Here is a 27,964-nt window from a genome sequence, read left to right on the forward strand (position 1 = left end):
AATTCATCTTTACTTCTTGCACTGAAAATTTCCTTGACTAGTGCCTGTTTAGTTGACCAAGCAACTTATCTGCAAGTAGAACAAGAGAAATTAAGCTTTCATACCAGCTTCAGTGCTCACAATAATATTAATATTGAATCCATGGATTTGTTCTTCGGCCTCAGGTGTTTTTTGCTCCCAAGATCAGGCTTCCACTAGAGAAGCTTTATAAAAATTAACAGAACCTTTGAGCTTGTTTTGGCATCATGAGCAGTAGTTATATACCAACGTTGTTCCAACCACTTTTTGACACATAAATGTTTCTTAAAAAGCAAATGTATTTAAACTGTAATGTACTTGGGCATTAGTACGGCCGTTTTTCTGCAGTGGCTCTGGTCTAAATAAAGTGCAGCTCATGACACAGCAGTGCTCAGTAGCCCTCCCTTTGAGCTCTGAAATACTCTGAGCAGAACATTATCAACAGTGAGGCTATAAACAGGAGCACCCTTTAGGCCTTCATCAATTTCTCTGTTTTTATTTAGTCAGGCCCGCGGGCGTCTGCGCTCCGTCATTTAGCTGCTGTGTTCTTGCCTTGACTCAGAGTTTCTGCTCCCAAGTAAGCCCCACTGACATATTATTCACATACGCACACGTTAATGTGGAAGCTTTAATGCTTTGTCTGTCGCTGAGCTGTGAAACAGCTGTCATACTTAACCTCCTCTCACTGATTTCTGTCTCACTGCATTGTAGATGTACAAAAAAAAAAAAAAAGCTCTAAGTAACTTTAGCCACTAAAAATCTTCTTCATCTGGTATTTCCCACAGAGGAAATGAGGCGGGGAAATAGCAAAGGCATTTAAAGCAAGTGTTTTTAATTAATGCCACAGCATATTAAATCCTTGCTGTGAGGAAATGGTCTGATTGTATTGTTTACAGCGAAACTGAGTGCATTTTATGTCTTGTAGTATTACTACTGACATCAAATTGGCTTCTATTATAAGATGTTTTTTAGTTCTTTTTCCTCCCTAAAGTTGTGTTCATATTTTTTGTATTTCTCACTTCCCCTTATTTTAAATGAAAGTAAGATTAATTCTTTTGCTAAGAAAAGGATTTGATTAATTAAAACTACCGTAAAGGTTGATTCCAATTTGATGCATTGTTGCTTCATAGAGTATCTCACATCAAACGGCTTTATTTGTACAAAAAAATCTAATTATTTACTTCAATTTGTAAGATACTTTTTGCTGAAAAGATAAAGTTTTTTGAGACATATCTTCAGGTTATTAATCTGATTAAAAAAAACAGATTATCTCCTGCCCTCAGTAAACTCAACTGATCATACGGTGCAGGAGGAGGATGGGTGTGTGAGTCCAAGATACTGTATTTCGGTGCAAAATGTGTGAGCTTAAGAACAAAAGCATAATACATTGTGAAGATGCTGGGTGATGCTTGTAAAGAGAATGTCACTATCAATTGCAACAAGTCCTTTACCGACATGGACTGAAGGACTACTCGGAGAGGAAGAAGCCATTACTCCAAAAGCCACATGAAATGTCAGATTACAGTTTGCAGAAGCACACAAGGACATAGACCTTTTCACCTCCTGTGGTCTGATGAAAATGTATTTCTTTTCATCACATAATGAAAAGAAACAGCAGTGCCTCTCCAGAACAAACCCTTACTGACTTCCCTACCTATTGTCAGTGCAAGACATAATTACAAGACACCATTTACCTCTGGTACCTACTGCAGGCTTCTATTATTATTATTATTATTATTATTATTATTATTATTATTATTATTATTATTATTATTATTATTATTATTATTATTATTATATAGAAAACAAAATAATTTGTGAACATAAAAAAGCCTTTTAAACCATACTGTTTCCTTTTTCCAAAAATAATCTGAAGATTTATGGTTAGGAGTTGATTCTATTGTTTTTTTAGACTGGTAAATATATATGTTTGTGTTAGTAAATTGATGGATGGATCTGCTTTATTTAATTTCTTTGTCATACTCCTTTACCCAGTCAACATGATGTCAAATGCCGTAGCTCAAATAGTATTGCTCCCTCTTCTGGACAAAAATTAGTATAGCCGAATCCCGTTAATGTAAAAAGTACAAATGGAAAACACACATCTTAATAAATCAACATTAATCAAAACCAACAATATGTTTTTCACATCTACATTAAGAATCCTCAAGCATTACATTTGATACATTTGAAAAGATATTTTTTTTTAATTGGCTGTTTCCGCTCCTGCTTCCTCTTGTCATGACGTCCTTCCTGTTTCACCAGAGGGACACGTGCAAGGTTTAACATCTCTGAGTTGAGAGGGGAAGGCTTCAAACTTCAGCTTTTGTACTCCTCCGTTCGGTTTACAGATTTCATTTTCCCGTGGAAGGCTTTACTGAATAAGCAGCCAACATGGTGAAGCCTCAGTTTAAGGGAAAGAGCTCGATAAACCCCTCTACTTCCAGCAGCAACCCCGGTAAGCTAGATCGTTTGTTTACACCTGGAGCTAGCTGTGGCTAATGGCGTTAGCTGGCTCGTCTCTCCACTATGATCTGTTTTAACAAAAATGTCACTGTGATAGTTTAACATTTTGCCTCCCATCGTACATGCTACAAATGAAATTTATGGTCACAGTTTTTTTTTATTTCGGGAAAAAAAGAAGTTTCCTGTAAGAGTAGAAAGCTCTCCTAGTGTCTGTTTTAGTATGGACTGGCTCTTAACGGGTTTTAAAAACTAGAAGTTTAGATAAAGAAGAAATGTTATGTATTGGGAAAAACTCACGAATGGCTCAAGAAAGGAAAAGGTTATCAGTTAATATTTTTCCCCCCAGTGTTTGGCAGGATTAACATAGTTTTGACGGTTTTAATCAGGATGATCAGGGTGTTAAGACTTTAACTTGAACAAGTTTATCTTAATAAATTTAGAATATCACTGAATAGTTCATTTCTGGAGCGTAAAGTATAAAGTGAAAAACATTTGATTTGTTAAACTAGGGCTACATCATTTTAGAAAATGTTGATTTTTGTAATATTGATAAATATTGCAATGACATTACGTTATTTATCATGACTCATCCATGCAGGTGACCAAATATATTTTTGGGAAGCAGTCTTTCAGGGCCTGGCACTTACAATCTTATAGCCTTCAAATGATTACATTCAGATATTGTGTGTAATGATTTTGCTATGATATAGTGATTTGATATATATTTGCAGCTTTAAATTACAACAGTGGTGATGCATGTCAGAAATGTAGTTTTTGATTTTTGACCATCGTCTACAGCTAATTTAAAAAAAATTATATTTGTCTAAAAGTTTAATTTTAGACTAACAAAGAAAAGTGTGCCTGCAAACTAAAATATGGGGCAATTTTATACGTTTTTCTGGATTGTATTGTATTGTTTTGGTGATATTTTGGACATGAAACCCTCATGTAAAGAGCTCAACATCAGCTTTTAAATTGTTCACTTCCTAAAACATGCTTTATAAAAAAAAAAATGTGGAATGTGTGAATGTGAGCAGTCCCAATGTTTGAAGTAATGTCATTGCAAATGTGATGAGATTTTCTTCTCTTTTGTCTTCTGTGTCATTTCTTTTTTGCTTTGTTTTTTTTTTTTGTCCATGCAATTTTTTGCATATGTAAAGTCTTGCACTGTTTTAAAATCAGTTTTGATCACGGGCTGTGAACGCAAGTCAACATTTTTATTTTTATTTTTTCACAGATCGAGCCAAAGGTGCAGGCGGGAACAACATGAGGGACCGAACAACTATCAAGCGGCTGAATATGTACAGACAAAAGCAACGATGGTAATGAATGATGACATATTCTACATTTGCAACAGGATCATCATTTGGAGTCTCCGGGTTAAATCTAGAAATAGGTGTTGTGCTGGCTCTGATCGTTTGGTTCTGTTTGCAGTAACAGCCGAGGTAAAGTTATCAAACCTTTACAGTACCAGTCTACTGTAGCTCCAGGAACCGTTGCCAGAGTTGAACCCAACATCAAATGGTTCAGTGAGTATGTTTTCCTTCTGTTGCTGCTAATGGTGTTAGAGACACACATTATGTATTTGCACGTTGCATTTACATTTGTCTTTATTTATATTTTATCTTTAATTGAAAAAAAAACAACAACAGTTAAAGTAATATTTTAGCAGTGGAGAAACTATCATGCTTGCAGTGTATATGGTTGCAAGTACATATCTCCCTGTATGCTATGAGAAACATTTGCTTTAATTTATGTTGTGGAAACAATAATGATATGAGATAGTTTTCCTCAAACATTTAACGGTTCCTTAGTTTAATTTCTGGAAGGGATACATTTTGTGTTGGGATGCTTTATAGACAGCTGTGTCTGAATGTCTCTGATTTGATCCACAGCTTCCCTAAATGTGATTAAATATAAAATGTTTAAACCAACTGAGCCTTTATGTGTGCTTGGCCGTTTGCATTTCAGCAAACACCCGGGTGATAAAGCAGTCGTCCCTCCAGAGGTTTCAGGATGAAATGGGCGCAGTGCAGAAGGATCCGTATCGTGTGGTGATGAGGCAAAGCAAGCTGCCCATGTCTCTTTTGCATGACAGAGCTAAAGCCCACGTGAGTAAAGTCCCATCGATATCTTGGTGCAGTGTTGAAGTTGTTTGACTGACTTAGACAACTTTATTTTCATTTTGTATGTACAGAGTGCATACGCAACGAAATTTTGTTGCACACAGCTTACGACAGTGTAATGATATTGCAGTTGGTTCTCCTTTGTTAGGCTTTCCATTTTTTTACAGCATAACAAAGGGCAAATCCAAATTTCCCCAAATTGTTTTTGTTGTTGTGCTGTTTTGTGTATAAATTAAGAAAATTTGTCATTTTAGAATCTGCTCAAGATGCCCGTTCAGCACAATGCAAAAGTATCTGTACCTCTGAAAATGCAGTATTATTGTATTTATTGATGTTAGACAGAACAGTACATCAAGTGGAAAAATAGGATACACCATTTTGTTTTGTTTTTTCTCTCGTGAAAAAATATATGCAAAGTGTACCGTGCGTTTGTATTCAGCCCATCTGCCTGCAATATCTACCAGTTTTGCAGATCTAGAAACTGACATTTGTGCCCATTCTTTTCCACACTTTGTAAAATAGCTGAAGCCTTGACCTGAACCTCTCCATCGTAGCTCTGGTTGTATGTTCACAGACAGCTGCTGCCGCCTCGTTCTGCCTGCAAAGCCCGCTATGAACCTTATACCCGCCTGCAGTCATAGCGGGGTTTGCAGCCTCTTACAGACAGCGCTGTGTGTGAGACTGACTGCAGAAGTGTAAAGGCTATCATGGCTCCCTAACGTCACCGGAGAACAAATGGTGCTTTCACGGGGATGTCGCTAATAGAACAGGAAAAAAAAGACAAGAAGTTGTTGTTTTGAAAATGAATATATCTGTGGAACAGGAGTCTCAAAAGTCGTATGTTTGGTCAGGAAGGATTGACATATTCTAGGTTTGCAGTTGTGCCACACTCTTTCAGTCTTCACTAAATGCCTTGAACAGTGCTCTTTGAGATGTTAAAATCTCTGAATAGTGTTCTTCTAAACTAACCCTGCTTTAAATTTCTCTTCTTTCCACTTTGCAATTATATGTTGGTCTACAATGATTGATTGTGATAAAATGTGAAAAATGTTTCAGGTGAATAAATTCTGTTTTAATACACCATTTTATGCAGCATTTTCTTCCCTGTTCCTGGAAACTGTCGTGTGAAGTCCAATATTCGATTGCTTAGATGAATTAAGTTGTTCCAAAAAAATTCACATGAATTTGTGATCTTCTTAGGGGTCTGTGTTAAGGTTCTTGGCACATGTATTTTTTGACAGCCTCTGTAACCATGTCCTCCTCATGGAAATGTTGCAGTAGAGGTATGGCTTATGTTTTAGAATCACTGGAACATTTGATTAGCGCTGGCTCGGTCTCGGGGTGTATTGTTGGCTCTTCCGTTGCATATTTGAGAGCTCTGTTTACTGTATACTTTAGTTCTGTGTTTGCCTTAAAGCCTAGGAAGGACCGTATCCAAATTTAGCTCTAATTCAGGAAGGCGGGTTGCTTTTCATCATCAGTTAGAAATTTCCTTCACTGTGTCCCATCAGAGATCGACTTTTGATTTACCGCCAACTTATGTCATGCATTTTCATCCATGAAACAACTTAACTGTTGATTAATTTCATTCATTTGTTTATTTAACAGACTCAAGGTCCACATAGACATAATAAAAGATAAATGCAACAAATGATAACACACCAAAGATCATACATGACTTGCATACCAGTGTTTCCACAAAAATGACTGGTAGCGTAGTTCACTGACTGAAGGATGTGACACCATTACAATAAGAGCTGCACAAACAACACAAACTTATACATCGTTTCTCCTGACACATGCATTACGAAACATTTGACTTGCACTATTGAACCTGGGTTCTGAAGGAGTGATGATAGGAGTTTACAGTGAGCTTTAAATAAACCGATCTTTACCTAATTTCAGCACGTGTGATTTAATTTATCAATTAAAGTGGTTGGCCCGGTCAAACGCCTTAGAGGCATCAATGAAACCAATTAACACAGATGAATTTTGTCTAACATATGCCTGTGCTGTCTCTGTCGGGCCATAATTAGAAAAATCAGTTCCTGACTTGGCTTTGAAACCAAACTGATTATCTGTTGTCCAAATGAACTGTTTAAGATAATCTGGCAGTATTTTCTCTAGCACTTTAGATATCAAACTGGCTAAGGCTATTAGCCTGTAGTTATCCACACTTCCAACCCTACCAGTTTTTTCCTTTTATTATAGGCACTAGAGTAATGAACAACAACGAAACCCAGAAAAACACATGGCCAACAGTACAGCAACCTTTTCACTAGCACACTTGAGATGTTCTATTGCCTTATTATCAGGCAACTTTGTTATTCCTTGCCAGACTTCATTTGGGGTGATCACTTTATCTTATAGCCATACTTTCCATTTTCATAGGGATCACATTTAACACAAAATAATGTTGTCTCCAAAGTTCGTCTATATTATCAACCCCAGATACGCCCTTCAAAGCCATGCTCCTTCATATGATTTCTTTGTTTTACTCTTCAGGGTTGTGTAAGAGCTTGAACACTATTTGCTTCTAAGAAACATCACATATACACGTTTTGGACTTTTTTTCTATTGGAAAAACAAGATGAGGACTTTAAATTTAGGGACTATTGTAGCCTTCTTATTTGTTATTGCTAGATCGATGACCTTAAAAGTATATATTTTATTTATTTTTATTTTTTGACGTAATTGCAGAACTCTAAGGTGCACATTCTAGACACTGAGGGTTTCGAGACCACGTTTGGACCTAAGGCTCAGAGGAAGCGTCCCATTCTCATGGTTGGGGATGTGAAGGACCTCGTCGAGAAAGCAGAGGCTTCAGCGCTGACCTATGACGCAGACAAAGACACAAACCTGGTGACGGAGGACACGGGCGTCCGGTATGAGTTCACTTCTTCTAATTACAAAACCTGATTCGGTTTGGGTCAGCTGTCACCTTTTAAGATAATGGCTTTTTTCTTTTCTTTTTTTCTTTTTTTTTTTTGCAACAGGGATGAAGTTCGTGAAGAGATTTTCAAAAAGGGTCAATCAAAGAGGATCTGGGGGGAACTGTACAAGGTGACAGGTTTTACATTTCTTTTGTCTTTCCTATGTTCATGATCTGAGTGCTGGTGCTAAAGTTGTGACCAAAGTATTTGAAAAGGACCAGAAATATCTCCTATCTAGTGAAAAATGGGAAAAACTAGGGAAAAATGGCAACCATGTGATCGCGCTGTCACCTGTCTTGAGCATTTCATGGCCAACAAAGAAGCTGAACCGTAATAGTGTAAACTATAATCAGATAATTTCTGTGTGTCCATCATCAGCTCTTCTCACATTTTGGATCCCTGCGTGCTTTTCCCAGGTCTCTCTGTCCTAAAACCGAATTCATCAGTTTTGATGTCTCTTGCAAAAATTCTTTTTGGCTTTATACACTATTTGCATTGGTGTTTTCCCCCCAAAGTTTCAGTCCAGATAGGATCACCTTTTCTCATGTGTGAACAATAATGAATGGCTTATATGAAGAATGAGCTTAGCTATCGTGGAGCTAACAGAGTTTCTCAGCCTGTGAGCTGACAGTAAGTGTGGAGACAGACGATGGGTTACAGCGCCGTTCAGCACAGCTTTGAGCTGAGCTGAATAAAACTACTACACCACTGCTTTCTCCTAATATTGGTTAAGAGGACGGGTTAGTTTCCACTGCCAGTATACACGCAGCATGAGAAGGACTTGTTCCATAGCTGCACATTAAATTCGGCTGGACAGTGTCATGAAACAACTTAACTCTTAATTAATTTCATTCATTCGTTTATTTAAACGATGGCAGAACTAAAGCTTTGTCTCTGCGACAAGGGGAGGCTAGCTGCTAGCACCACTAGCAGCTAGCATCCCATTGTCGCGGAGACAAAGCTTTAGTTCTGCCTTCAGATCTAGATCTTCCTGCTGTGCCACAGCCCAAAACTAATGCGATCGGAGCTCCACCACCAAAATGTCAGTAGAGGTCTGGATGCTATGGAGACTGTGCAGACCGATGGAGAGATATTGCTGACCAAGGAGTCTCTTATGTCTGGAGCAACTCCCTTTGCTGCTTAGGCGTCAAGAGACGGGACAGTTGCTGTTTGATCTTCTGGCAACTGATGAAATGCAGTTTAATTTTTATTTAATCTAAAATACCCTTTATGAAAATCTACATTTTTGTAGATTGTTGACGTCGACTGATCCTCTGACAGATGGCTTTAATTGCACTGAGTATCTCTTCCTCGTGTCCTCTGTTGCACTGAAGCTGTGTCTCAGGCTGGACTCTTGCTTTAAAGGTGATCGACTCGTCTGATGTCATCATCCAAGTGCTGGACGCCCGTGATCCCATTGGTACCCGCTCCAAGAGCATCGAGACGTATCTGAAGAAAGAGAAATCCTGGAAGCATCTCATCTTCGTGCTGAACAAGTGTGACCTCATCCCTACCTGGGTCACGGTGAGATTTCTGGTTGCATTCTCTCCTTTGGTTTCCTGCGTTGTTGTAGCTCTAATAATTTTTCTTCTGTTGTAATTTGTCTTCTCTCCTTTTTTCTCTCTCTCAGAAACGGTGGGTTGCCGTTTTGTCCCAAGAGTACCCGACTCTGGCTTTCCATGCCAGCCTGACCAACTCGTTTGGGAAAGGCTCTCTCATTCAGCTCCTCAGGCAGTTTGGGAAGGTAAGCTAAAGCCTCCAGATGGAAAATATCTTCTTTTATGAAGCGTTATGGTTAAATAAAAATGTGAAATGAAGCTAAAATCAACATTTAATACAACAACTTGCCTGAGAATTCAAATCGCAGCATTTCAGCAAAATAATGGCAGTGCATAAAACTATTTCAATTTAAGATGCTGTTCACATTTAAGAATAATTTGACCTAATTGTGAGAATCCAGATCAAAAATATCCTTTTAAAGTCTTTAGTCTTTAAAAACATCAATAATCTCAATTGCCTTCAGATTGTTCAACAAATGAGGTCCCTAATAAGAAAAAGATGCCTCGCAGTGCGTTTTTTTTTTTTTTTTGTTTTTTTTTTTGTTCTTACTGTTGTAGTTGTGTCCAGATACCCTTGTCTGGATACCTGAGAGATCTGGATGGTATGTGAAAAAAGTAAATCTGATAAATATGTGATTCTAAGATCAGCAGTGATTTTTTTTTGAAGTCAATAAAAGCATCTTGAAATTTACTCTGAAACATCAAGGAATCCAAGAGTTTGAAGTATGATTTTTGTTATGTTAACCTGACAAGCCAGATTGATATTGTGCAGCACTCTACGTTCTGCATATTATCAATCTGGGCCCGCTTCCATCAAAACTGTTCAGGGAAAGGAGCGACACTCAGCCAAACTGTCCGAGCTGATTGGGCAAAGCGACACCTAGTGCCCGCCTACCAAGCGTTGGTTTTAGCCAATCACGGTATTAAATGAAAATGAAAGCAGCAGTTTCATGAGAAACCACAACAAGTTACGCTGGTCAAGGCACTTCTTGCTGTTCTTCTTTCGTGACAAAACAGATGTGGTAGAGTCCTCCTGCGCTGCCATGTTTATGTTGGTTTGACTGTTGGCTCAGCTCATGCTTTCAGCACAGCTGTATGCCCCGCCTTAAACTATAATGCTGCAACGTGATTGGCCCGTACCGTCTTTGCCTCGGCCGAAAACGGTTGAAGCCGGAGCGGAAACGAGGTGGATTCTCATGTGTTTGTGAAACGCATAAATTACCGCAAGAATTAAGGTTGCAAGCATAGTTATTGTGTTATACAGTAACACACTAACTATAAGCTACCAGCTGGTTAGTGAAGCTGTCTGCTCAGGTTTAAAACAATGTTGTCTTTAATAAAAGTGAGCGACCATGGCTGTTCAAGGTTATGGTGACCAGAAATATTTCCAAATAGCTGAAATTATCCTTAGTGAGAGAAATCTAGCAGACCCTTTTCAGCCAGCTGACTGACAGTGTGCAGCAGCACGTGTGGGGAGGGAAGCACTGTCACTCTGAGGTCCATGCTGCCACAGAGAACATGAGTCACTGCGGCACTTGGTCTGTTCTCCCATCAAAAGGACTTTTGTTCCTGGTTTCCCTGCTATCTACAGCTGGCCCCCGCCTACTCATCTGGGCAACTTCTGCTTTCTTTTTCAGTTTTCCAAGTAATTAGTTCAGTCTGTTTCATGCACTTCAGAAAACGCTTTGAGTGAAAGTCACCTTATAAATAAATCGTAAGTTATTTGGCTTTATACCTGCCAAACTGCCTCTGCTTCCAACATGTTTGATAGATGATGTGGGATGCTTTAAATCTTGAGCTGTTTTGCTGTCCAAAGATTTAGTTCCAGAAAGTTGACCTCTATAAAGTTTCTCAAGCTCCTTTTGCTGTGGGCATTTTGTATTTGTGCTGTATTTACACTGGAGAAAAAAAAATGAAGACAATTGTTTACTGCGTTGAGCAAACATTTAAGTTGGTATAATGCTTGTTGCTTAAGTGGTTCCATACAAGAGCGATTTCCAGACGGAGTTTTGTGTTTTTCTGTGCCCAAAGCTCCACACAGACAAGAAACAGATAAGCGTGGGCTTCATTGGGTATCCAAACGTGGGAAAGAGTTCAGTTATCAACACCCTGCGGTCCAAGAAGGTCTGCAATGTGGCGCCCATTGCTGGAGAAACAAAGGTAAAGTTCACTTTTTACTTCATGTGTTGAGAGCGTAGAAAAAAAAAACTGGGAGTCTTCAGGCTGCTTTATTCTGGAAATATTAATTTCTGCGCCAACATCCTATTTACCTTTTGTGCTGTGCCTTTTGCCCATCGCTCTGGGCATTTTCTTTGAGCTGCAGCCTGTATCCATAGTTTCCCATCTTGTCTCTAACTGTATGGTCAATATTAGTTGAGACCAGTTATGCTTGTACTGCATCTTAAAGCTCCTTGTTTGAACGTGCAAGTCCATCGAAGCACCATCTAATTACTCAGGGTTAAATTTGGACAGATCTCTAGGTTATGCGATAAATTTAATGGTTGACACTTGTGTACTTCATCCGTCTCATACTTCTTATAGGTGTGGCAGTACATCACCCTGATGAGGCGCATCTTCCTCATCGACTGCCCCGGTGTTGTTTACCCATCAGAGGACAGTGAGTCTGATATTGTCCTAAAAGGAGTGGTAAGTTCTTCTTTTGTTATTTTTTTACATTTGTATTTATTCTGCACAGTGTTCCTTAAAGCCAAATGGTTTAAGAGAATAGATCTGTCTGGTTTCTGCATAAAGCTTATGCAGAAGTGAGAAAACTGCTCTAAGGAAACATGGGGTTCCTACAAAGTCTGAAAAAAGAAAATCATTAGTTTAATTTGATCTTTTTCCAAGTCTGAACAGTTTGTGGTATAAAAAATGTTAGTTCCCAGACTTTTTCTTGATTCCATTGTGGAAAAATAAAAGGCTTTTTATAGAAATTTATAGTGTGTTTACATTAAAACCTTTAACTTTGAGTGACCGTTTGGCATCAACACATGAACATTATTCTACCATTAATTTTGTTTTTTGAGTTACTGACCCATAGATAATGGGTCTTTTAATGAATGCAAGTTAATTAAAAAAGAGCAAAGCTGGCCGTTCCTTTGACCAAAGATTTCTCAGTGCAAATATGCAAAATCCATAAAAATAATTTCACTGCAATTGAAAAAAAGTTGTATTCACAATATTTTTTTAATCTAAAATGAATGCTTTCTCACTCACCGTGTTGTCATGTATGTCTGAGACAGAGCATTCATTCTACAACAGGGCGTTATTATTCTAAAACCACAGACAATTTTTACATAGACGTCATTTTAAAATGTCTGGTAACCTCTTATATTGACAGTGAGAGCTGTTAACGTTACTGATTTTAGTGTTTTATGACTTTTTGTGATTGTTTTTGTTTAGCACTATGAGATGTTTGAAATGCAGAGATCTAAACAAAGGTATTAACACTAAATGTGAACAGTAGTGAGGGCTGGACGATAATTCAATAACAATGTATATCAATCCATAGACGTGTGGTTCAATAGAAAAAAGGGGTCAATAAAATGTTGAATAGAAGAACAGTTTTCCTTCCTCATGCATTCTAGCCTATCATGTACATTACATCCTCCCAACCAATCACAAACGCAGACCCAGGAACGCTGCTTCACCAAGCTTCAAAGAGTTCAGAGGGCATGTGTTGCTTTTGATTTATTTAAAACTTACAGTTTTGGTAAAAAAGTTGGATTAATAAAGAGTTGTTCTTTATTTAAAAATAGGTCACTAAACAACAGCATAAAATGCCCAGGGATGCACTTAAAATATAAGCGTTTTTTTTTTTTTTTATCGTTATCAATCAATCTGATTTGTAATTTATCAATATGCTTTTTTTTTTCTGTCGTCCAGCTACACCCCATGTGGGGTATGGACACCACCTGACAGTAGTGTCTGTAGACGATTAGCTTAACTCTGAGGCTTCCAGAAAATATTTTGAAATAAAGCCCGTTCCATGACAGAAGATCCATGAAAGCTCAGACGAATAAAACGGGGCGACTGCTGAAAGCGTCTCAGCTTAAAGGAAATGCAGATGTATCTCTGCATGTTGGAGAAAATGTAGTTTCTGTTGAACTACCTTTTTAAACATGTCTGCATTGTTTGACTTCTTTTAAGCACATTTCTCATTGAAAAAGCTGACCATCAGGCTTTTTTTATTTCTTTTCTTTTTCTTTAACACCAACGATTATTGTGGTTAGTGTTACCTTGTAATTTATTGTTGTGCATTCACTTATCCCAACAAGATCAGACTTTTGAATTCCAGCCCAGACTGTCACCGTTCAGGATAAATCTAAGTTAAAATCTTCTGATTCTGGTTGGGTTTTTTCTGTGCAGCTTTGATTTATTTTGTTTTAATTTAAGTTTAATCAAGAGCCCAAATTATTATTTTTTGGATCTCTTGAAAGTGCAGATAAAATGAATAACATGGATGTCTTAGCTGGAAAAATCTAGAAATGCAATCCCCAGTATCAACTTTTTTTTACTGGGAATGTTTTTGGTTTGTGAAGTTTTGCATTGCAGGCAATCATACCTTGAAGGTTGTAAGTTCATATACACTATTTCTTCTTCCCCTCTTTCTTGGTAAGGTTCAAGTGGAGAAGATTAAAAACCCAGAAGAGCACATCGGTGCGGTACTGGAACGAGCCAAACCAGAGTACATCCAGAAGACTTACCGTATCCCGACATGGAGTTCTGCCGAAGACTTTCTTGAAAAGCTGGCATTTCGTACTGGAAAGCTTCTAAAGGTCACCCCCTAGTTTAGGATTTTAACTAATTTTACTTACCGTGTTTTTCGGACTATAAGTCTCACTTTTTTTTCATATTTTGGCAGACTTGTAGTCAGGTGCGATGTAAAAGGTAATTCATATTGAACATTACTGTGTATAGCCACAAGAGGGCGATCTATGCTAGTCAAAACCATATTCTGCTCCTGTATTCTTTAAAAATGAATTGAAACATTAACTTGGAGACAACAAAGACTGAACACAGGTTTGCATGTTGTTTCGCTGTTTCAGGATGTATTCAGGCAGCAAAGCGTTGCGTGGTGCAGCTCCAACAGGAGCCCAGACCACGACAGAACCCCGTCATTGGGCTGTCCATGAAGCTAATAACAGCTAGCGTTAGCTTCATTTGTCCGGGAGGTTTACAACTTCGCTGATGCACTTTCAAGAGCTTTAGTTGCCTTTCTACGTTGCTCTCAAACATCTGTGTCGTACTGCTAGCTTAGCACGTAGCACCGTTATTCTCAGTGTAATCTTAACAGCACATTTCTGGTAATTTGCCTGTTGGATTTACTGGCTTGTCATGCTAATTAGCCCCATTTAAACCTCCCTGGTATGTTCCATGTTGTTCAGCCTGTTGTAGATGCAGTTGTGTAGTTGAATAAGTTGTCTTAGATTAAATGTCTAAATTTCTAAATGAATGCAACTAGTCCACTGTGACTTAGGCTATGTTCACATTGCAGGGAAATGCGACCCAAACTCGCCCATATGCGATCCATATCCATCTTTTTCATGGCAGTGTGAACGACCCACTTCCGATCTTTTCATCCCCCAAAAAATCTGATTTCTACCATATGTGGTACTAATTGGGATACTTATCGGATATTTTTCAAAGCATCTGCTGTCTGAACGGTCATGTCGCATTTTATCATTCTTTCACCTCACTCTCCTGTCTCTCACTACACATCCACACAGCTGTAGCTGTTAGCGCTCCATAAAAGACCGTTGTTATTAGCTGTACTGCTTTCTTCTTACCTTATTACGCCTTATTGTTACACTGTTGCCTCTGCAACTTATGATGTGGTCTTAATATTGTCGGCTCTCGTTGCTCAACAGTTTTCTAATAATATCAAGGAGAGATTCTGGCCGGTATCCACTCTTCTTATTTTTTCTAGTTCTTTTGTTGTTGTTTTTTTCGTTGTTTTTTTTTACAAAACTTTATTGAGCAATTCTAGAAACAATTACATTCACCATTGCTTCCGCAAACGGCGCACTGCTGTGACGCCTCCTTCCTTTCATCCGCGCACGCAGGTCGCTTTGCGGTCTTGAACCGTTCAGACGGCCGCATTTAATAGTAGTTTGAACGGCCACCTCAAAAAAATCTGATTTCAGCAAAAAATGGGGATTGAGCAACAAGACCTGCCGTGTGAACATAGCCTTATGTGTTTTTTTCCTCTTTATGATGCATTTTTTTTTTTTTTGACTGCGGCTTATAGTCCGAAAAATACAGTATTTTATTTGATCTTTAATATTGATCTTTTTATATTTTAAAAAATGTCAAGTTTCAGTCTTGAAATTATAAACTATTTGTTTTACCCGTGTCTACAGGGAGGTGAGCCCGATCTGAGCACGGTCTCCAAAATGGTGTTAAATGACTGGCAGAGAGGACGGATCCCTTTCTTTGTGAAGCCGCCTGGACCTGAGGGAGATCCAGATGTACGTTTCCAACTTCTTTCACTTCGCCACCAGTCTGTTCTTTTTGTGTCCATTTCTAAATTACTATGACTTCTGCAGAATGAAAAACCATTGCCCGTCGAAGGACCACCTTCTGCGGTGGAGAACGTTCAGGAGGAACAGCAGGAAAATCCGAGCGCCGTCTCAGGGCAACCGGAGGAGGAGCAGCAGCAGCGAAAGAAAGAGCAGGTCCAGAAGCTCCTTGCTAATGTCCGACAGAACTTCGGCAAGATCAACGTCGCGCCGGAGTTCACCGAGGAAGATTTGGTCCCAGTGGAGATGCCAGACCTAGATATGTCTGACTTTTCTGGTTCTGACGTCGGTGAGGATGCTGACGAAGACGGTGAGGAAGAGGAGCCCAGTGTAGAGGCAGCTGATGGAGACGCTGAGGTCTCTGAGGACACAACAGCTCAGACCGACACGGCAAAAGACAAGAAGAGTTTACGGGAGGTCATCCGTGAGCACGATGAGAAAATTGCCAAGTACAAGCAGTTTCTAGACCGAGCAAAATCCAAGCGCTTCTCTGCAATCCGGTAAGTTCTGATGTCCAAATTTCTTCTTGCATGTATTACTTTGTCGTCTTTGGTTCAGTAATTCCAGAGAAATTCTGGCCACATCAGGGAGGTCCACCTAAATCAACCTCTGAGGACTAACAGCTGTAATTTTGACTAATCGGTAGCTTGTTCCCACAACGTAGGTCATTGAATTCCTTTTTATCAGCAATCGCTTTGAGCCCAAAGACCAGATTACAAGTCGGATACCAGCTCTTTACCAAGTCTTAGTTCAATTTAGTTTATTCTAGAAGAAATAAACAGTTTGCTTTGCTTGGAAAAGTTAACGGTTTGCTGTTTCTTCATCTGTTTGGACAGAATACCAAAGGCCCTCTCTGACAAAGTGTTCACAGACCTCAAGGCCAAACAGGAAGCAGCAGCTAAACAAGAACAGAAGAAAGAGGATCAGTCAACCGGTATGGCCATTTATCGCTCTGAGTTTGGAAACGGATGTCGAAATATATACGTCTGATGTGGTGGAGGTCAAAAACACTCTGACTGAGTACTGAGTAATGTTTTTTTTTAAATCTGTCTGATTTCAGCTACAAACCAGAAAAGCAAGAAGAGGAAAATGGATGAGGACGATGAGTCCATGCAGCAGCACAGGCTTACATCTAAACAGGTTTGGAACTTTTTTTTTTTTGCCTTGTTTCTCTAACACCGTGCACACCTAGTTCAGACCCTCAGTCTGTGTTGGTCTACCATTTAAAGTTGCAACAAAATCTACTGCAATTTGGCTGTGTGACAAAATGTAAAAGGGTTATTAATATTTTTGCATGGTGTTGTGGGTCAATGAGTCGGATATTTAAGGATAAAAACAGCTCCATGCTTCTGATTCCCTTTTCTTTCTCCTTTGCATGTCCACAGAGAAGAGCACTGGAACGCGCTCAGAAGGGGAAGAAGGTCGGTGTGCGTTACTACGAAACGCACAACGTGAAAAACAAGAACAAGAGCAGAAAGGCTCCAGCACCAACTGCAGAAAGTCGTGGGGCTAAAAGATCAAAGCACTAGACTGGCAATAAACACAAATGTATTTAAATTAGCCAAGTTGGCATTTTATTACATTTTATTGAAATGACAAATTGGTTAAACGTAAAGCTAAACCACGGCGTGTCTTTTTCCTGTGGTCACGCGGTGCCTCACTTTGACTACCAGGAAACGGCTGCACCCGCCCCTCTCAACTCTTCAGTCACGTGTAACTCATATTTTACAAGTGAGCCGCTCTCTTGACATTCAAGAGAAATGTGCAGTTTGTTAACTGCTTGAAATATAGCTGTCGTGCTGTAAAAATAAATTGCAAAAACGGTCTATAGTGTCAGCTCATTTATTTATCAAACGGAAGGGGAAAATCAGTTTGTATTCAAATCCGCTACCCTGCTTGTAAGGTTTCACTTCTTCGGCGTAATCATTCCTTCCAGTTGTATCTGAAAAGAAAAAGAAACGCATTAGCATAAATGTTTAAACATCTCAACCTATTTATCGTTTCTTTTCTTTTTTTCTTTTCTGGGATGGATATAAAACGTTACCTTAAGCTGGTGATTGGTTTTCTTCAAAAACTGAATCTCTTCATTATCCTTCCTTTCCTCCACCTGTCTCTTCTCTTTTTCTCTCCTCTCGATAGCGTCACACCTCGCCTTCTGCTCGTCCAGTTGTTTCAGCAGCTCCTGCTTCTCTTTCTCCAGATCCTCAATCTACAAAGGTGACAGAAAAAGACAGTAGAGAGTCGACTGGATTTGTAACTACAGCGCGATATAACAGTTTCTCATGCTGGGAGGGGAGAAAAGTAAAAAAATAATCACACAATGATGGCCTTACTCTTTTCTCTATGTCCGCCTTTCCCTGTTCCGCCTGCAGCGCCTTCCTCATGCCAAAAGCGATGCTGCTTTCGTACAGCGTCTGGTAGGTTGCGATGGTCATGTTGATTTCATCTCTGACTCGCAGCAGAAGCAGACCCCGCTCGGCACAGATGATGGTTACCTGTCTGATTAATTCATCTGGGAGGGGGTTAGGATCAAATGTATTGCAAGGTAGAGCTCAAAAAAACACATCGACTGGGAAAAGTTGGGTCGGAACGTTCACATGCGATCGTAAACTGCATGAATGTCATACGTTTTGCCTTTTTGATAATTTATATTGAACTGTCCGAATGTGTTGGTGGAGGCAGGAGCTACATAAAATATATTTTAATGAAGAAGAGAATCGGATAACAAATTTGAATTTCTTGTTCTCTGGAATCCGCTTGGGGTAACAATTATTACCTACCTGAAGAAATATACACGGCTGCAAATACTGGGATTAATGTTCCTTTCCAAGTTGCAGAGAAAAACAGCTTTTCAATGGTGGAACACCTAATTGTTTCCATTTTCCAGGATCTACTTGTTGATGTGAGGTGAAATTGCAAATCTTGTCATTTTTCCCATCAACCCCAGTGCTGTTTCAGCACGATGCTTCCACCCCCGTACTTAACAGCTGTTTCAGTATTTATAGGTTTGAAAGCTTTGTCCTGACCTCTCAAAACATTTGTCTTGAGATTATGGACAAACAGCTCAATATTTGTCTCCTGGTGTGTATCTTGTCCCCGTTTACAATGATCTGCTTGAACCTTCATAATTCCTGAATTGCTAAACGTATTTCATTTTATCTGTGGGGGGGCTAGAGTTTGGGTCAGATGGTTGAGACACGGGACAATTGAGTGTTCAGATGGGCCAATGTTCCTTAACATACACAAAAACTAGTTTTTTTTTTTTGTTTTTGTTTTTTTGCGGCTGGCATTAGAATGTCCTTAGCTCTGATGAACATTTTAAAAATATTTTTTGTAAAAGTTGTGTCCATTCCAGGCTATCCCCTATTTCAATTGTCTTTTACAAGACGACTGCTTAAATATTCTGTCAGAACTATGCATAGAAGCTCGGTGACTTCAAAAGGGCTGATTGATTTTAACTTGGAGCACTCAGTTCTTATTAAAATTAAATAAAGCAGCTGTACCATCCTGGGAAAGAGCACCTCAGTTTCATCAATAAAGGGCAAAAGTGAATATAACATTCATGCCTGTGAATGGCCTGTAGTAAACTCAATGAACAGTAGAATAGTGAGTTCCATGGTGCCATTTCCACTGCCTCCTTACCGAAACACTGAGAATAAAGTTCTCTGCGGATAGGGCAGATGCCTGTGTGTCTGGCCTGTCTCTGCTCCAGCTTTGTGTCCAGCTTCTCCTCCAGGTGGATAATGTCTGCTCTTGTACAAGGTGCACTGGATACCTTCTGCACCCACAGCTGGTTTCCTTCTGTCCATTCCCTGCAACATTGGTTGAGAGGTTTGAACCTGACAAATCGGTGCAGCAAGTGAGAGCACAGGTATACCTGGGTGGGAGGATGGCATCCAGGATCTCCTCGTTTTCCAGCTTGTTGCCTTCACTGGATGCTGTTTTGGATTTGGGGAGTGGTGGAATTGGTATGGAGTCAGTGGACTGCTGAGGGATCGTTCGTACTTGGCCCACCTGTTATGAGACGTATTCTGCATTGAGTTTATTATTCGTGATTCTAGAAGACTTTATCATTCAAGATGATTGCATATGCATTGAAAAGATCTCAAGTAATTGAAAATGAAGTGCAAATTCACTGATTAAACTTCTACAATGCTCAAAAAGCTCAAAAGAATCACTGCGGATTAACGATCAATCTACTTTAAATATTAATTTGATTTAGATTCCTTTCAACAAGGTGACATGGCCATTAAAAATAGCCATGTCATGTTATGGTCTGCACAATCATGGGGAACATTGCTGATTTTAAAGTTTTTCAGAAGCTGGCCGTTTAGAGTGCTGTATTTAAGCAAATGGAAAGGTGAGCGGAAGGAAAACGTGTGGTAGGTAAAGGTGCACAAGTAACAGGTGTAACCATGGACATTATATAATGTCACATATTATGTCTAGGGTGTAACTACAGACTTGAAATGATTGTGATGTTGTGTTCCTTGTATGAAGAAACCCTTAGCTAAGAAATTTATTCTTTTTTTCTTTGACAAAATTAATTTTGAGTTTCATTTCAGTTTCAATCATTAAAATTCACAAATAAAATTAAACAATGCCTATTCTTATTTTTGTCTGCACCATCAACACCAAGTCAAATTCCTTGTATGTGCAAACCTACTTGGCAATTAAACTTGGTTCTGATTCTGATGATCCTTCACACACACACACACACACACACACATATATATATATATATATATATATATATATATATATATATATAAATTTGTTTTTCTAGATTAGATGCATATATTTACCATGCATTTGTGGGAAGATTTGTTTGAGTTCAACAAATCTTCCCTTTTCTTCTTGGTAGCACTATTACCATCTCAGTGTTAAAGTTGGCAACTTACCTTCGGATATCTTCCTCCTGAGCTGGTTTTGACCAACACTGGATTGTCATATTTCAGAAGAGAATCGGCTGGCGGAATCATTTTCCCCCTTCTCCTTCTTTAATGTAAGGCAAAAATAAAGTTCGTTTGGCCTTCAGACACGGAAATTTCGTTGCTCTTCAAGTTTTTAACTGTTGATCGTGTTGTCGTGGTAACAGTGTCCTCACGTTCTTGGTGCCCTGTCTCAAGCGCAGTTTGTTTTAAATCGAAGACAGCGTACAACGTGTCTGATTTTTAATTTTATATATCAACAAGGCTTTATTTTTTTTTATTATACTTTATTTTGTTTATTTATTTTTTGGGGAGGGGGGCATATCGGATCTTGTTTGATAAAGATTTAGAACCGTAGACCAGTAGTAACAAGACGTCGGGGCGTTCGCCATATTGTGAGTGGCAAGCTGCCAGCTGAATCAGTCCAAATGTGTTTGGAGACGGGTTTCAGTGTCCGTCTGTTTCGTTGTTTTGTATGTTATAAGTTCATTTTTAGCATTACTATGCCTACTTGTGACCACTTATTCAAGGTGACAAAATACGCTTTAAATTACCTTAAATTCCTGATCAAACTGTAATTTTTAATTATTTTATTTAGTAAATAGATAAATTACGGGTGGATGTGAAACCAGTTAAACTTGATTTTCCACATGGTAATACTGTATTTTCTATAGCGTTATATTTTTACGTTTGTTTTGATACCTTGCGTGAAACATCCTTATAATAGTATCAACAACGGACGCCACAGTCATAGTTTGGCCTGTCGTGTGCAGCATATGTTGCATCAAAATCCCACTAACTATGACGGTGGCGCTGACGCCATGAGACGCTTGTGTCACGTGGTGCGCTTGCGCGGAGCGGAACCCATGTAGACGGAAGGCAAGTACACCATCGAGAAAACTTCTTTGTGACCCACAGGAACCGGAAGTTGTGGTTACGACGCAATACGAGAAGTTTAGTAAGGCAGTTTTTTTAGTTTTGTGTATCTCTTCTGCGCAGAGATGTACATTTAGTTGCGTTAAACACGGACTGTCACGTTTATTTTTCTCTAAAAAAATTAATAAAACAATGACCAAAGAGAGACGACACCGAAGAAGGGAATCTCCCACGCGGGAGACCACAGTAAAGATAAAACAGGAGAAGCTGAGCCCCAGTAGGCCACAGAGATCACGCCGCTCGAGGTCCAGATCCAGCGGAACCTCGAGCCCACCGAGGAGAAGAGCGAGCAGGTACGTGAAATACGGCTTTATATTACCCCACAGTGTGTGTGTGTATGTGTCGGCTGGATCAGAAGAACAAATTGCCCCTGTACTTTGTAAGCTATCATTTAACTGAGGTGATCGGTCCGGACCCATCAGCGCAAAGATGCTGGTGCTGCGCTCATGAAACGGCATATTGATGTTTAGTGATTAGTAATTAATGAACCCTGCCACCTTGATCACGGACCAATAACACCGAATCTTTTAATAGTTGCTTACAGAAATGTAGCGAACGATCAAACGTCACTTCTGTGCGTTACCTGTTGCTACACTGTGTGCTGCAGCTTGTTGAGCAACAGTCAATCACAGTGTTTGAAGGCGTAAGGATTCAATCTACAAATCTTTTCTTCAGAAGCACGTACATGAAATGTTCATTTATGATTACTATGCAGTCATTTAAACCATCATAACACCTGGTTATTCAAGCTCCTCTGGCTCTGGAACTGTTTAGACACCGAACCAAATACTTAAAATTAATGTTTTGATGCATCAATGCAGTAAAGAGCATATGGGCATTTCTTGAGACAGTAAAATGCCAGCAGGTAGATTTTGTGCACAATTATTAGGCAAGTTACATTTTGCACCATATCATTTATATGCATATTTTCCAACTCCAAGCAGTATAAACTTGAACGCTTATTGGATTTAAGCAAATCAGCTGATGTGTGTTTGTGTAATGAGGGAGGATGGGGCCCAAAGAGATCAACACCCTTTATCAAGGTGTGCTAATTATTAGGCAGCAGCTTTTCCAGAAAAGAGATTTAAGTTACTCTGAAAGTATTTTTTTTTTTTTACAATTTTGGACTTTTCAGAGGGATGCAGGGCTCTTGAAATTGCCGGGGTATTCGGACGTGATCACAGAACCATCAAACGGTTTGCTGCAAACGTTCAGCAGGGTCGCAAGAAACGTGTTGAGGGCAAAAAAAGACTCAAAATATCTGTCAAAGATTTGAGAATACTCAAACGTGAAGGTACCAGGTAACCGTTATCCTGCAGTGTTGTCATACTCCAGAACTGCAACCTACCTGGAGGTAGGCTGGCTGAAACCCGACCACCACTGAACAAATTAAAGTTAAAACGTCATGACTGGGCCAAAAAATATAAGAGGTTTTTCAAATGTTTATGGACTGATGAGATGAGAGTGAGTCGTGATGGAGCAGGTGGATGGGCCTGTGGCTGGATCGGTACAGAGCTCCACTTCGCATCAGACGCCAGCAAAGTGGAGGCAGGGTACTGTGGAATGGGCTGGAGTCATTAGACATAAGCTAGTTGGACCTTTTCGGGTTGAAGATGGACTGAAACTCAACTCCCAAGCCGACTGCCACTTCATTTTACAAGACACTTTCTTCAAGCAGTGGTTCATGACAAAGTCTGCATCTTTCAAGAAGACCATGATGTTTATGCGGCACCATGGTCCATCGCGTGCGTCGAAGCACTCAACAGTGTGGCTAGCCAGTAAAGGCCTTTAGGGTGAGAGAATATTTCAGTGAGATAATCCAGGGATTACTTAAATCACCTGAGGCTTCTGGTCTTACACATAAAGAGGTACCTCTCCTTCTACTTTTTTATTATTGTTTCTACTTTAGATCATTTCCCCTCATTATATGGCTGCTTTCACGTTGAGCTACCTTTTACCAACTACTTTCTCCCAAGGTTACCTCACAAGCTGACGTTCGTGTCAGCTTGTGAGGTAAATTTTATCTTGGTTTCGCACACCAACTTGTACTTACACTGTACTGTTTTTAGTCGTGTATTAAAATCTCTGTGGAATTGCTCAAGAGTCTGTTTTGCACTTCACGCAGATCACCAGCCAGGGCGAGGAACCGCTCACCAGACAGAAGGGAAACGTCTCCCGTGGGAACAAGCAGCAGATCTCCCAGAAACAGAAGAAGTCGCAGTCCTCACCGTGGCAGCGACGTCAAAATAAAGCGGGTAAATTAGGTTTGAAGTTAAACGGGGCAGTGCCACAGTTGAAAACCTGTAACACCCACAAAGTCTCGAATATTTAAAGTTCATTATTAACATTTGGGATTGTGCACTAAAGTGTTCACGCCCATGAACTTTTCACACCGTGTCATGTTGGAAGGTCAAACCCCAAAGTATTTCATAGATGGGATAAACCAACAAAAAGGAGCGCATCACTGAAGTGGGATAAACGATTTACGGTTTACAGAACTTTTTTTTTTTTTTATAAGAATCTTGAAAGTGTGGCATGTGTAAGTATTTAACACCCTTTAATATGAAGCCTCCAAATAAAATTCAGTCCAACCAGTGGTCTTCAGAATTCACATAAACAGGAAATGGAGTCCACCTCTGTGTAATGTAGTGTCAGTGAATCCAGCGGATCTCTGAAAGCCTCGGATGTTTGTTAGAGAACATTAGTGGACAGGCGGCATCATGGAGGGAACACCGGTTATGGTTGCACCGGTTACATGAGATGAAATCTGAACTTTCTGACCTTCGTACAACATGCTGTACATCACCCTGAACCCCCCGTCATGAAGCAGGGAGCTGGCGCCGTCCCGCTGCGGGGATATTTTTGTTTTTCCCAGCAAGGGCAGGAAAGCTAGTCCGGTCTGATGAGAAGACGCATCAGTGTAAATGCAGGGAGGTACAGACAGGCTGGAAAAGACTGGAGACTGGTGTGGAGATCAACCTTCCAGCAGGACAACCATGAATATGCAGAGCTACAGGGGAATAGGTTAGATCCAAGCATATTAATGCGGCAGAAAGTCCTGGTTAAAGCCCACACCTAATTCTAATTCAGACTAAAGTTGATGTTTGCAGATGCTCTTTGTTCAGTCACACTGAGCTTGGCAACTTTGCTAAGAGGAATTGTCGAAGATTTCCCCAAATTGTTTCAGAATCTGCCTAAATGGCTGTTCCTGAAGGTGGTTCTACAAAGTATCGACTCTGGTGGGACTGAATAGAAATGCACACCATAATTTTAGATTTTTGTTATATATAAAAAAAAATTAAACTGTCTTGTGTTCCTGCCACTACACAATTATGCACTACTTTGTGTTTATCTTTAAGGCTGCAAACATAGAGAGTTATCTACCTGCAAGTGTTGTAGTTGCATGACTATCATGTTGTTTAAGTTACGTGTCTTTATTCTATCGGCATGAAGTAGAAGCAGCAAACGGTGTAATGTCCCAGAACACATTAGGATCACGCTTTAAATCTTTTTTTGATAATATATTACAACATCTCCCATTTGCTTTGTAAGTGCTGTCTTTTTAAACCCCCACAGGAAAAGGATGAACATAAGGCAGGTGGCGACGAGCGGAGACGAAGGAACGAGCAGTCGGAGGATAGACGCAGCAGGTGGGAATCGGACAGGTCGCGGGACCGAGAACGCAACAGAGACAGGAACCGGGAGCGAGGCGCTCTGGGCTCTCAGCAAGAGGAGCGCCGGCAGCACGACGAGCGCCGCAGGGAAAATCGTCAGCGGCGTGACGAGGAAGAGGACGAGGAAGGGAATTTTGGGATGTCTGAAGGCGGGAGTGACGACTCCAGGGCTCCTCCAGCCGAGAAAGAGAAGCCCAACTTCGAACTGTCGGGGGCGCTCACGGAAGACACCAACACGTTCCGGGGAGTGGTGATCAAGTACAACGAGCCGCCCGAGGCTCGCATTCCCAAGCGCCGCTGGAGATTGTACCCCTTTAAGAACGACGAACCGCTCCCTGTGATGTACATCCACAGACAGAGTGCCTATTTGTTGGGGCGGCAGAGAAGAATCGCTGACATCCCCATTGACCACCCCTCCTGCTCCAAGCAACACGCGGTATTCCAGTACAGGTGGGTATGCCCTGTCTTCTCCAACCCTCAGTCAGTCGTGGCAGATGGTCGCTCACACTGAGTCTGGTTCTGGTTCTGCTGGAGGTTTTCTTCCTGTGAAAGGGGAGTTTTCCTCTCCACTGTCGCTTCATGCATGCCCTGTATAAGGGATTGCTGCAAAGGCAACGACACAATGCAAGCTCCTGTTCCGTTGCTACATGCACATCCAGGAGTCAATGCTGATTTGTGAACTCGATGCAATGAATAAACCATTTTTTTAAATAAACCAGTTTATTTAAATTTTAACTAATTTAAATAAACTTGACTGCAACAATTTGAGTGTATGTACTTAAATTACTTAGCTCAGGAATATCGCTCCTGGACGAGCCCCTACTTGTGTTACAGCCCCCCACCAACTAAAGGAAGGATGGTAACACGGCAACCACAATTATGAGACAGGATCCTTTGTGAATGTGTAAAAATAAGGGGATTTATTGCAAAAAATCTCAGAAAGGTTGTACAAACTGTGGAGAGAAAAGAAACCATTACGATGTGCCAAATCAAGGAAATGAATAAAACAAAACAGGGCCTACCTGTCATCTAATCTATGTAAAAAGAAAGAAAAAGAAAATCCTACTAGTCTAACAAAAAGCTCACAAAACTTTACATGGGTGGCACCAGCCTACTTACCTAGTGTATCTAACAGAAAAATCAATCTACATGGTGGAAATGTATAGGTTACCTAGTCCCCAAAATCCCACCACAAACCTCTACACAAAGAAAGCCGAGCAGCACAACAAGTGTTAGTTTGTCAGCACACATCGCCTCTCCAACTGGCCTCAGATGAACACCTTATATAGGGCTGTCTTGAGTCTTGATTGGCTCCTCAGTCCATGAGCCAATTAGGGCACTTGGCACCAGCCTGCGCACTGAACCTGTGGGGAAACAGGAAGCAAGAGGAAAACCATCACAAACATGTCCTGCAGACATGTAACAAATACCAATATCCTAATTAGGGCTGTGTATCATCTAGGATGAGCCGATACGATACGATTCCCGATATATAGCTCAGCTTGATTTGATTTAATTCTAATATCAATATTTATTACATTCAAATTAATGCTCAGTCATTTAATCAACAAAACCAGCCAAATATTATATTTATGTTCAATTTATTGAACACTGATATATTAACAGGAAAATAAAGTGCATTTTGTTCAATGCATTTAACGTATCACAGAAACCAAAAACTTCATCGTTGTGAACAGTAATGGCGCGCTGTAATAACGCCCCCTAGGGGTTGGTAGGTATATCGATATTGAAAGCCAGAATATCGATATCAAAATCTTTTTAAAAACATCAACGTTTTTTTGTCAAATACTTTAGCCCTGCGTTGTGATCCTGTTCATCTTTACCATTGAGTTTAAAAGGTCTGCGGTTCTGTGTCTTACAGATTGGTGGAGCACACCCGGGCAGACGGCACCACCGGCCGCAGGGTAAGGCCTTACATAATCGACCTTTGTTCAGGTAACGGCACCTACCTGAACAATCAGCGGATCGAGCCCCAGCGCTACTACGAGCTCAAAGAAAAGGACGTTCTCAAGTTCGGCTTCAGCAGCCGCGAGTACGTCCTGCTGCACGAGTTCTCGGACACGAGCGAGGTGGACGTGAAGCAGGAAGAGGAAGACGACGAGGGAGTCGACGAGTGAAAGATTTCCCGCATACTCTTATTGTCAACATATATGCAGGCAAGATCATTAAAATTGTTTAAAAATGCAGAGCTGTTGTCTGAAAATGGACCTACAACACTGGTAATCGCAGGAATTAGTATGCTGATGTGGGATTGTTGTACATATTCTGTAAGTAATGACGTCTTGCTTAAATCTGCCACAGTTGTCTCAAAGTAGACCTCCTATTCTCAGGTTTGTGTGATGCATGGTTGATCTTACCGATCTCATGTAACGTGTCAGGGTACAAAAACGTCACTGCGGTGTGCCCCCTGCATTCTTAAATAAAGATTTCTTATTGACAGGATTAAAAAAGAAGACCCACAGATTACATTTATTTTTCCTTTGACATCTTTTGTAGAGCAAGCGCAGGGGAAAAATATTTATGTGCGTGTCTTTGCACCTCTGCAATGTGCATTAGACTTGCCATTTCTTTTCTTTTCTTTTTTTTCCAGGTCAGATGCATTTATAGTAAATGTTAATTTTTTTACTGTAAATAAAAGCTAAAGCGTTAGATTAAAGAGTTTTGTTGGCCAATTTGTTTGTGTTCTTTACATGCATGTGATACATTGAGAGTCATTCAAAATGTAGGCTTTCTTGGTGTGTAAATTCTCTTATACCTGTTTTTTTTTTTTTTTTTTAAA

At 40.0% G+C, this 27,964-nt stretch overlaps 3 protein-coding genes across 3 annotated transcripts; 2 read left to right on the forward strand and 1 right to left on the reverse strand.

Moving 5' to 3' along the window:
* Positions 1 to 2,265: 2,265 nt before the first annotated feature.
* gnl2 (guanine nucleotide binding protein-like 2 (nucleolar)) lies at positions 2,266 to 17,449 on the forward strand. The gene is made up of 16 exons (XM_036135254.1): positions 2,266 to 2,476; positions 3,722 to 3,806; positions 3,919 to 4,013; positions 4,456 to 4,595; positions 7,311 to 7,495; positions 7,607 to 7,673; positions 8,909 to 9,067; positions 9,174 to 9,287; positions 11,134 to 11,262; positions 11,644 to 11,748; positions 13,722 to 13,880; positions 15,465 to 15,572; positions 15,651 to 16,123; positions 16,460 to 16,557; positions 16,684 to 16,763; positions 17,009 to 17,449. Exons 1-16 carry the CDS (start codon positions 2,413 to 2,415, stop codon positions 17,150 to 17,152), a joined length of 2,205 nt encoding a protein of 734 aa, XP_035991147.1. The 5' UTR covers positions 2,266 to 2,412; the 3' UTR covers positions 17,153 to 17,449.
* Positions 17,440 to 20,712, reverse strand: dnali1 (dynein, axonemal, light intermediate chain 1). The gene is made up of 6 exons (XM_012857996.3): positions 20,525 to 20,712; positions 19,501 to 19,637; positions 19,266 to 19,435; positions 17,957 to 18,135; positions 17,668 to 17,832; positions 17,440 to 17,565 (listed from the first exon to the last, which is right to left on the reverse strand). Exons 1-6 carry the CDS (start codon positions 20,603 to 20,605, stop codon positions 17,530 to 17,532), a joined length of 768 nt encoding a protein of 255 aa, XP_012713450.2. The 5' UTR covers positions 20,606 to 20,712; the 3' UTR covers positions 17,440 to 17,529.
* A 760-nt stretch (positions 20,713 to 21,472) lies between these two features.
* Positions 21,473 to 27,961, forward strand: snip1 (Smad nuclear interacting protein). The gene is made up of 4 exons (XM_012857994.3): positions 21,473 to 21,783; positions 23,616 to 23,745; positions 25,067 to 25,614; positions 27,047 to 27,961. The coding sequence occupies exons 1-4, from the start codon at positions 21,623 to 21,625 to the stop codon at positions 27,300 to 27,302; spliced, it is 1,095 nt and encodes a 364-aa protein (XP_012713448.2). The 5' UTR covers positions 21,473 to 21,622; the 3' UTR covers positions 27,303 to 27,961.
* The last annotated feature ends 3 nt before the right edge of the window (positions 27,962 to 27,964 follow it).

The sequence above is a fragment of the Fundulus heteroclitus genome, chromosome 3 (assembly GCF_011125445.2).
Source record: "Fundulus heteroclitus isolate FHET01 chromosome 3, MU-UCD_Fhet_4.1, whole genome shotgun sequence".
Classification (NCBI taxonomy): Eukaryota; Metazoa; Chordata; class Actinopteri; order Cyprinodontiformes; family Fundulidae; genus Fundulus; species Fundulus heteroclitus.